A 10,550-nucleotide genomic window follows, 5' to 3' on the forward strand; every position below is an offset into this window, starting at 1 on the left:
ATATATATATATATAATCAGCTCAGTATAACAACAAGGCAGTGGAAAGTCCCCAGGAGGATGTGAAACTGTGTGTGTGTTAGAGTTCTAATTTAAGACTGGTTTTGTGCTAATAGAAGAATGTGGGAGTTTTAGAGGTTAGAGATCGGACTCTGTGTTACAGCGAACACAAATAAACCCAGAGAGAGCACAGGGTCAGAAGAACATGCTCGGATTTCATGTGTTCATGTTTCGTCCCACTGCTGTCTGGAGAAGCAAACGTATCATCAGCCGCTCAACTTCCTGCTGGTGATTCATTCTGCAGCCCGAGGCCTGTGGGTTTTTCCAGAGTTTGTGAGCGTCTGGGGAATCACTGATTGAAGTGGAGGAGGACGAGCGAGGACAGGGAGGAGAAATAAACTGTGTGTGTGTGTGTGCGTGTGTGTGAGTGAGCGTGTGTGTGTGTGTGTGTGTGTGTGTGTGTGTGTGTGTGTGTGTGAGCGTGTGTGTGTGTGTGTGTGAGTGAGTGAGTGAGTGTGTGTGAGTGAGCGAGTGAGTGAGTGAGTGTGTGTGTGTGTGTGTGTGTGTGTGTGTGTGTGTGTGTGTGTGAGTGTGTGTGTGTGTGTGTGTGTGTGTGTGTGTGTGTGAGTGAGTGTGTGTGTGTGAGTGTGTGTGTGTGTGTGTGTGTGTGTGTGTGTGTGTGTGTGTGTGTGTGCGTGAGCGTGAGCGTGTGTGTGTGTGTGTGTGTGTGTGTGTGTGTGTGTGTGTGAGTGTGAGTGTGAGTGTGTTTTTGTGAAAAGTCAGGACATAGATGTGTATAATGACGAGGGTATGGCAGGTATTACAAGGTGAAGGTGGCATCTCAGGACATTGACCCATGTCCCCACTTTTCAAAACGCTTATAAATCACTCAGAATGAGGTTTTTTGGGGAAAGTTGAAATGCACAGTTTCCTGTAAGGGGTAGGTTTAGGTGTAGGGTTGGTGTAGGGCAATAGCACATACAGTAAGTACAGTATAAAAACCATTACGCCTATGGAGAGTCCCCACTTTTCACAAAAACGAACATGTGTGTGAGTGAGTGTGTGTGTGTGAGTGTGTGTGTGTGTGTGTGTGAGTGTGTGTGTGTGTGTGTGTGTGTGTATGTGTGTGTGTGTGTGTGTGTGTGTGTGTGTGTATGTGTGTGTGTGTGTGTGTGTGTGTGTGTGTGTGTGTGTGTGTGTGTGTGTGTGTGTGTGTGTGTGTGTGTGTGAGCGTGTGTGTGAGTGTGTGTGTGTTAAAGCGTGCTTGATTAATCATGCCATTGAAACACTAACCAGAGAGAGAGAGAGTTTGTTGTAGAACATGTCAGATGTGAATGAACATGTTCATCTTCAGCTCAGGCTCCTGAGGATCTTCATTTCAGTGAAGGTCAGTGTAAACACACGCTAACTCCAAACACGTGACGTGAGCTCCAGCGCTCATGTGTTCTGGATGGTTTCTATACACTTTCTGGGACATTTAGTGGTTTAGCACATTATTATGAGGGGAATGATTGACATATACACTGTATAAAATGCAAATCTGTAAATAAAACTACTTTGATTTCAAAATGTGTTACTTGACATTTCTTTGTAATTACTTTTGTAATGACATTTACTAGCACTTTGAGTGAAAATGGTTTAATACTACAAATATGTGTCCCTGCAGCACAAAAGCAGTCATAAGCAGCACAGCTATATTTGTAGCAATAGCCAACAATACATTGTATGGCTCAAAATGATCAATTTTTCTTTTATGCCAAAAATCATTAGGATATTAAGTAAAGATCATGTTCCATGAAGATATTTTGAAAATTTATTACCATAAATATATCAAAACTTCATTTTTGATTAGTAATATGCATTGCTAAGAACTTCATTTGAACAACTTTAAAGGTGATTTTCTCAATATTTTGATTTTTTTGCACCCTCAGATTCCAGATTTTCAAATAGTTGTATCTCAGACAAATATTGTCCAACAAACCATACATCAATGGAAAGATTATCCATTTCAGATGATTTCTAGCTTTCAGATGATATAAATCTAAATTTTTTAAAATCGACCCTCATGGTTTTGTGGTCCAGGGTCATATATACACTATATAGTAAATCTCAATTGCTTGATTGCTTGTATTTTTTGCAACATTTAACTATATTATTATTAAGCAAAATCTGCTAAATGTAATCATAAGGCATGAAAATATTAAGATATTATGAACAAATTACATCATGGTTTTCTGATCAAAAGCCCTAGAAATAGAATTAATCTGATTGACTTGATTGTTTATTATGGATGGTTGCTAGGGTGTTCTGGTGGTTGCTAGGGTGTTGCTGAATTGTAGGGTTGGTGAAGGATTCCATGGCTCTTTATAATGGAAACGTTTTTTTTAGATGTTTTAAATGTTCTTCAGACTAGAATGACTGAAAGGCTCTTTGGGGAACCAAAAATTGTTCATGTTTGGCATCATCTCTCACGATCTGAGGAATCATTCATGAGTCTGTCTGAGAGAATCAAACACATTTCTCTTCATGAACTGGCTCGGGTTTGATCTTGGCAGGGTTTTCTCAGCATGGCATCATCATCTCAGCAGTGGAGTGTGGCATCGGGATCTGTTTACTCACAATGGCATGTGTTGTTTATAATAGGGCTGCACATATTTACAGCACAGACTGTGGCCAGTAAATATAATAAGCTGGATTGAAGCGCTCCTCCATATGCTGCTGCGCTTGGCCTGATTTACCTGCTTTGACCTGCTGATTCAGCATCTGTGAATTAACCCTACGAGCAAACGCTGCTTTAAAACACGAGGAGGGAGGCGGGAGAGAGAATAAAGCGTGTTTCCCGAGGAAACTCCTCCTAATGTAAGAGAGACAGAAGGAGCTCGAGGACGCAGCGGTGAGTCTCAGCTTTACATTTCTTCTGGATTTCTCAAGTCTTTCCGTGAGAGCTTCAGTCAGACAGCAGTTTGGCGAGGTTTTTCATGTCATTTATTTGGACAGAGATATAGAACTGTGTGAGGATTGTTTGATGAGATTGGTAACTTGTGTGAGGACGTGGCTCTTGTGCTCTCTCTCTCTCTCTCATCTGGTTTTCATAAGTACAGCTGCTGCTTCTGCGTCTCAATGAAACACTCATGTTAAAAAAAGCGATGTTAAAGACTGCAAAAGAAGGCTAATAAAAATGAGAAGCGTGCAGGATAAAGTGTTCTGAAGAGAGAAAGGCAGAGATGATGCTGCAGACACTTCTGTGAGTGAAAAATAATGTTGAACTGACTCTGAAGAACAGAAAGAAAGAAAGAAAGAAAGAAAGAAAGCGGCTCTTTTCCATGTGTGATCAAGCCATAGATGAGATCCATAAATGTCATTTTTTATAACAGATTTAATCCTTGTTCTCGTTCTAGAGATTTCATTACTGAAACACACATTTAACCTCAGGCTCCTGCTGCATGATGGGAACATCTCTCATACGGTTTTTATATGACAGGGTGGTTTATATTTTAAGAGGGATCATTAATAATTATTAGACTGGCAGTATTTTATGGATGTTAAGATCATTCTGAGTTTATACACGGCTCACACAGCGCTGTGCATGTTAAATGTGTCTGATGCGATGATCAGATCGGGTGTGAACACAACTTGAACTGAATTAAGATGGATGATGCACTATCATCTTCTGAATTAACACTTGTGTTGAACTAAACTGAATCAATGTTGAACCGATTCAAACTGAATAACAGATGACATTGCTGTCTTTTGTAGAACTGCTTACAGCTGAATTGAACTCGTTTGATGAACTTCACACTCGATCTGAACTGAACTCACATTGTTGTCTTTTAGCTGTTTTACAGCACAATCTGAACGGTCTCCACAGTTGAGTTTCCATCACTGATTCTGTTATTTGTCACTAGCTGTGTTTTTATGCAAATTTTGGGATATTGCTTAAAAAACTTTTAATGGAAATGCCAAGATATGCATAAAATCTTGAAATGCACATAACAAGCTTATGCATTCAATGGAGGCGGATACATTTTGGGATGGAAACAAAGCTTTATTTGCAATTTTTTTTTGCAATAGGCTGTTTTATTTTCCGCTCAAGTAAATTTACAACTTTTTTAACATAGCTACTATGAAGCTTTGTCAAGCTGTATCATATGAAGCGCTTTAGAAATAAAGGCAACATGATGCTAGAAACAAGCTGAGGTGATTCAGTCAATCCAGAGGGACCGTCTCCAGACATTCAATTCAATTCAAGTTTATCTGTAGAGTGCTTTTTACGATCATTGCAAAACAGTTTCACAGAAAATATAAGTTTCTATTTTAAAGTTTCTACATTATATTTAATAGTAGCTTATCAGCGGTGACTATCTCGAGTTGATGTCCATATGGCAGAAATGTACGGTAAAATTCATGCAGTTAATGACATGCAATCAAACAGACGGGGAACACTATTAACTGCAATCATTATATGTTGCGATTAAATTTATAGCAAAATTTGGTAGTTTTGTATGTTGTCTGAGGGTTGTCGTCATCTGAGGTCCTCCGGGGGGGTCGGCATCATCTCTTCTCAGGTGTTCGCTCATCTCAGATCTTTTTTAAAGTTGGATCTGGACTGAAGCTTGTGTAATTCCTAGTTACCTCGGGATGCCAATCCTGTGCCAGAAACAGAGAAACAAATAGAGACACAATTAGCGTAGCAGCTGTTCCAAGCAAGCAAAAATAATGTGTTCAACCCAAGCAAAAGGATGATAATGTGCATTTGATCAGATATGACTGAAGTACAAGGTTATGAGAGACATTATGTGAATGCTTGGCTAAAGAGACGTGTCTTTACAGTTTTTTTCAGCTGCTTACACACATTTTCAAAACTTTGCCTCTTTTTTTCAAAACACAACACAAATCCAAGAATTGCACACAAAATGCAAAATGCCTCACATCTCTTGCAAAATGAAGCGCTGCACTCAAAATATCACAAACACACCTCAAAAGCAAACATTTGCAAACACCTTTGCCATAATATTAATTCCTGTTAGATTTTTGTGTGTTGTGTTTTGCAAAAAGTGTTTTATGAAATTGAAAACGGAGTCAAAGGCAGAGAATTAGTGTCTGGTTTTGCAGATTTGGTGTGTGCTTCTGCTGTTTGAGTGTCAGCTTTCAGAAATCGTGTGACAAGGAAAGATTTTATGTGGAAGCAGATGAAAAACCTGTAATCTAGATTTAAACAGAGGTTCTGGAGCAGGTCCTTCACTGTGCTCCTCGTCTGCAGGTGTCGTGATGTTGGCTGTGTTTCTGCTGCTGCTGGCCTCCGTGGCATCCGTCCCGTCTCCCTCCAGACCCACGCCCAGGTACTGCCGCAGGTGCTGCGATCACCTGGACCCGCCCCTGAGCCCCGCCCCCCCGCCTGCAGCCAATCACACGCCGGAGATCCGCACCATCATTAACATGACCATCCTCAAAGGTGAGACGGAGCTGGACTCTGACACTTCGGCTGCGCCCAAAATCACATACTCTCTGAGTTGGTACTTCTTTTGAATAATTACTTTGTGACTATTATTAATATGACTGTATTCCAGATGCACTATTCCATCCAACAGGGAACGTTCTCACAATGTTTAAATAACAATAACATTTTTCAGAAGATATATAAATGTTAGGACAAAACATTCTTAAAGTTATGTTTATAGAACATTCTTATAACATTTCAAAATGTTCCCAAAATGTTTTCAGTATACAACCTAAATTTGTTACCTGCTGGATAATAAAGTGTCCATCACATTAAGAATTTTCTCTTTTCATATACTGTTTTTTTGCCTACTAAATAGTGGAATTATGCAGACTCAAGGTTCGCTTTGCTGCAGGACCCTGATTTTACATTTTACTCTGGTGACCCAACAACACTCTACCAAAGATTATTGTTCTTGGTCAACATTAAAATGTATGAATTATATTATAGATTTTGAAGTTTAGGGCGTCCATATGTAATTTGACTAGATTCTACAAAGTGGCAGATAAGTTATTAGCATAATACTGTAGAGTTTGAAGGACACACAACCTTTGACACAGATACAGTAAGCGTTTTCTCCAGAGTAATTATACACAATTATATGTTTGGTTGCAGTTTTAGCATTAGTTTTTTCATCGCTGTGTCCCAGTTTTGTTCAGAACTGCAGCTCTAGAGGAACTAACGAAGTAGCCAATAGAGAAAAACACGACCTTTGTTTACTTGTTCTTCGGTAATGTTCACTCTTCACCCACAGTGGACAGATTGCTAGCGGTCAAATCCATTTCAGTTCAGAGAGATTCCTGAAACTGACCACAAGAGGCCTTGCCATTGGATGCTGTGAAGTCATATGACCACCATTTATTTCCTTTGAGCTGTATAAGGGGTAATTTTGCTGGTGGTGAGTAACATCTGTTGTCGGGCAGAAACCACTGCTCACTGGAAAGCATTTTAGTCTGCAATAGTCTAAAAGACAAAATACAAACAAAATCAGAAACTAGATTTTCACTTTCTGAAGGAAATGTGAGTGGTGCTTCACAGCGAAATGTGCACTTTATTGTCCAGCCCGTGAAAATCATGTGTGCAGTCATTTAGGAAAGTAACAGGAGTTTGATGACATCACTGTAAGCACTAGTACTAGTGAACAGTTAACAGCACTCGTTACTGACACGTCATGAATAAACCACTTCCTGTTCGACTCTTTGCTGGAGCTCCAAGTTTGAAGTTTCTAGAATTTTTTCAGTGACCTTGTAAAGATTGAATCTAAAGCACACAATCATTACCACAAATATTTCACAATGATTGAGGTTAGAGGATCTGGTTCAGGACAGTGACATCTACTGGAAATTCATCAAAACACTCATTGTAACTTCTGCAATCTGTGGTTGAAGACTGTTAGGAGCATTAGTGAGCCAAAAATGGTTGAACATCAATGGTATTGGGCCAAAATTGACTGATGTGAGAAATGAGAGGAAAAACCTCTCAGAATCACAGTATAATTCTGATCCCAACCAGAAGAAGACTTCGCCTGCTTGACTTCTAAAACTGATTACCAGTGTTGGGCAACGTTAAAGCATTACAATATTGCGTTACTCCATTAAAAAGTAACTAATTGGGTTACTAGTTACTTTTCATGGAAAGTAATGCATTACAGTATTGTGTTACTCCATAACAAATAACTCATTGCGTCGCTTAGTTACTTTTTATGGAAAGTAATGCATTGCATTACTTTTGCTTTACTTTTTTGTCACCTGAGCTGGGATTGCTTACTTGTTTTTAATAACAAAAACCCCAAAAGTTATATCTGTAAAGTAACTGTAAAAGCCCTTTCACACCAAAAGTAAAATGAATAATCCTCAGGCTGCAGAAAACATCTCTGCACTGATTTCTCTCAACATGGGGACAGGAGAGTGAATAAATGGGAAAACGAAGTAACTGGCATTACTTATTTAATAAATAAAATGTAAAAGTAATGCTTTACTTTACTAGGTACTTGATAAAAGTAATCTGATTTCATAACTCACACTACTTGTAATGCATTACCCACAACACTGCTGAATACACTGCTGACTTTGATCGTGGATTGATTGTTGACAGGGGAAAAAGGAGAGCGTGGGGACAGAGGGACGCCTGGCAAAGCCGGAGTGGACGGACCCCCTGGACTCAGAGGTGTGATGGGGCCCAAAGGCAGTAAAGGAGACACTGGGGCCCCTGGAGACCCCTGCAAAATCCAGCAGTCGTCTTTCTCCGTGGGCCGACGCAAAGCTCTGCACAGCGCCGATTACTACCAGGCCCTGATCTTCGACACCGTCTTCGTCAACCTGGGCGAACACTTCAACATGTTCAAGGGCAAGTTCTACTGCTTCGTCCCGGGAGTCTATTTCTTCAACGTCAACATTCACACCTGGAACTTCAAGGAGACGTACCTGCACCTGATGCACAACGAGCGGCAGCAGGTGATCCTGTACGCACAGCCCAGCGAACGCTCCATCATGCAGAGCCAGAGCGTCATGCTGTCGCTGGAGCTCAACGACGAGGTCTGGGTCCGGCTCTACAAGCGCCAGCGCGACAACGCCATTTACAGCGACGACGTGGACATCTACATCACCTTCAACGGACACCTGGTGGCTCCTAAAGTCTAGGAGTGTGTAGAGGAACAGCCACACTGCAAAAAAAAGCCTTCTCTTACTTAGTATTTTTGTCTTGTTTCTAGTCAAAATATCTAAAAATTCTTAAATTAAGATGCATTTACTTGGTAAGCAAAACAACGAAACAAAACAAAACAAGATATTTAGCCTTGTTTCGAGGGGAGAAAATAAACTAAATTAAGTGCATTTTTCTGAAAACAAGTCAAATTATCTGCCTGCGGGTAAGTAAAATATTCACAGCGATGCCAACAAAGAACCATTCAGTCAAAGGTTCTTTAAAGAACCATCTCTTTCTTACCTTTTTATAATCTGAAGAACCTTCTTTCGCCACAATGAAACAGAAACAAGGTTCTTCAGATGTTAAAGGTTCTTTATGGAACCATTTAGACAAAAAGGTTCTTCTGTGGCATCGTGAAGCACCTTTATTCTTAAGAGTGTACTGGCAGATAATTGTACTTATTTTAAGCAAAATTTTAAACATTTAGTCCCCCCCCCCCCCCCAAGAAACAAGGATAATATCTTGAGTTGTTTTGTTTACCAAGTAAATGCATCTTAATTTAAGAATATTTAAATATTTTGACTAGAAACAAGACAAAAATACTAAGATAAGCCTTTTTTTTTGCAGTGCAGAGACGTGCGTGTGTGTGTGTGTGTGTGTGTGTGTGTGAATGAACCTTTAGCTTTTCAATTGAACACACTGCTGTTGAAGAAAAATCCTTGAAAGGCATAAAGAGTTTTACAGTGTTTGATTCGAGCTGCTGAGCAGCCTGTCGATTAACAGTGAGCAGGACTTTATTCCAGACAAACGGGACTGTGTATTTCAAAATGAATCAGGTCAATCCAGCAGGATGCGTTTCATTCTCCTCCTCCACTCCCTGTGATCAGTGAACGAATCTGAGCGCTTCAATCTTCCAGATGTTAGGAAGCTGATGGCCGCATGTTACACGCTGGAGTTTACGCTGTGTCAGAAAACACTGAAGATGCTGCATCTGATCAAAAAGTAGAAAAGGTCCAACTTACATAACAAATTTAGGTTATAGAAACATTGCAGGAACATTGTTTTGAATGTTTCTAAAACATTAAAATGTCCAGAAAAATGTTTCTTGCAATGTTCAAGTACAAATAACAGCATAAAGACATTTTGAGAATGTTGTTCCAACATATAAATCAAATATTAATACATTGTCATTTAGCAGATGCTTTTATCCAAAGCGACTTACAAATGATAATAGAAGCAATAAAAACCAACAAAAGAGCAATAATATGCAAGTGCTATGACAAGTCTCAGTTACTGTAACGCAGTACACATGGCAAGGTTTTATATATATGTATATAACAAAAAGAAAACAAGTGGATAGAATAGAAAAAGAATAGAGAACGCTACGGTTAGAGGCCTTTTTTAAAAAGAAAACAAGCAGTTAGAAAATGAATAGTGAGTGCTAGAGGGTTAGAGGGTCAAATAAAGTTATATAAATGTTACATAAACATTTCTTTAAGAATGTTTTGTCCTTTTAAATTACTTTTATCAAAATATATTTATATAACTTTTTAAAAATGTTAACCAGCATTGGTCCAAAGTTGACCGACCGACGAGGCATGTCCTGAAAATAATTCTATCGTATTCTCATTTGATTTTAAACTGATCCAACTCTTTACACTTCTTCCCTTGAACTCAAAACTCATCTCTCAAACTGAGTTCAGTGTAAAGTCCAGTTTGTAAACACAGTAAAGAGCCGTTAACCCACAGATGTGGTTTCTTTCTTCTGTGGAACAAAAGACGTTCTGAAGAAGAGCATGGTCTCTCTTTAACTGTGATGAAAGATGCTGAGGAAAGGGACTGAAAAGCATCAGAAAAGCATAAAATAACAATACTAATAATAATAATCATAATGCTCTGAGATCAGCGTTGTGATGATCTCTGTGAATCTAATCTCAGTTCAGATCTCACAATCAGCTCCACTGGTTTCCCTGTGAAACACACGCTTCTGTCTGAGATTCAGTTTCAGGGAAATAAAGTCCTTCGCTGGACTGATGTCATGAAACCGGGAGGTTTTTGTTTTTCATGTTCATTAGGTGCCTAAAATGACCTCGTCAAGGTTTCTCTGAGGTTTTTCCAGGAACTGGTGCTAAACTGTACGTTTGCAGATTTTCTGCAGGGGAAAGCAAGTATTTCTGTATTCTCACTTGTTTTTGCTCGTTTTTACCTGTGTATGTTTATACTGTTTCTATTAAATTCAGCAACAAAATACTCAGATGTCGTTTTTCGTTCAGTTCAATCCGCTGACCCAAATATTTCAGACTTGTGCAGAACCTGACCACATCACACATATCAGAACATTCATTTCTCATTTCTCCAGCACAGACTCGCTCTATTCTTCATCTGCTTGTTCTGAAAGACAACACGGATCA

The 10,550-nt window shown here is 39.4% G+C and overlaps 1 protein-coding gene across 2 annotated transcripts; it reads left to right on the plus strand.

The window, feature by feature from the left end:
• Positions 1-149: 149 nt before the first annotated feature.
• Positions 150-10,389, plus strand: c1qtnf6b (C1q and TNF related 6b). Of its 2 annotated transcripts, none has more exons than XM_058778676.1 (3): positions 150-1,386; positions 5,260-5,451; positions 7,591-10,389. In XM_058778676.1, the coding sequence occupies exons 2-3, from the start codon at positions 5,268-5,270 to the stop codon at positions 8,133-8,135; spliced, it is 729 nt and encodes a 242-aa protein (XP_058634659.1). In that variant the 5' UTR covers positions 150-1,386; positions 5,260-5,267; the 3' UTR covers positions 8,136-10,389. The 2 variants fall into 2 exon arrangements, with proteins under 2 accessions (XP_058634659.1, XP_058634658.1); XM_058778675.1 differs by lacking the exon at positions 150-1,386 and adding an exon at positions 2,813-2,892.
• The last annotated feature ends 161 nt before the right edge of the window (positions 10,390-10,550 follow it).

This window comes from Onychostoma macrolepis, chromosome 06 (genome assembly GCF_012432095.1).
Source record: "Onychostoma macrolepis isolate SWU-2019 chromosome 06, ASM1243209v1, whole genome shotgun sequence".
Taxonomy (NCBI): domain Eukaryota; kingdom Metazoa; phylum Chordata; class Actinopteri; order Cypriniformes; family Cyprinidae; genus Onychostoma; species Onychostoma macrolepis.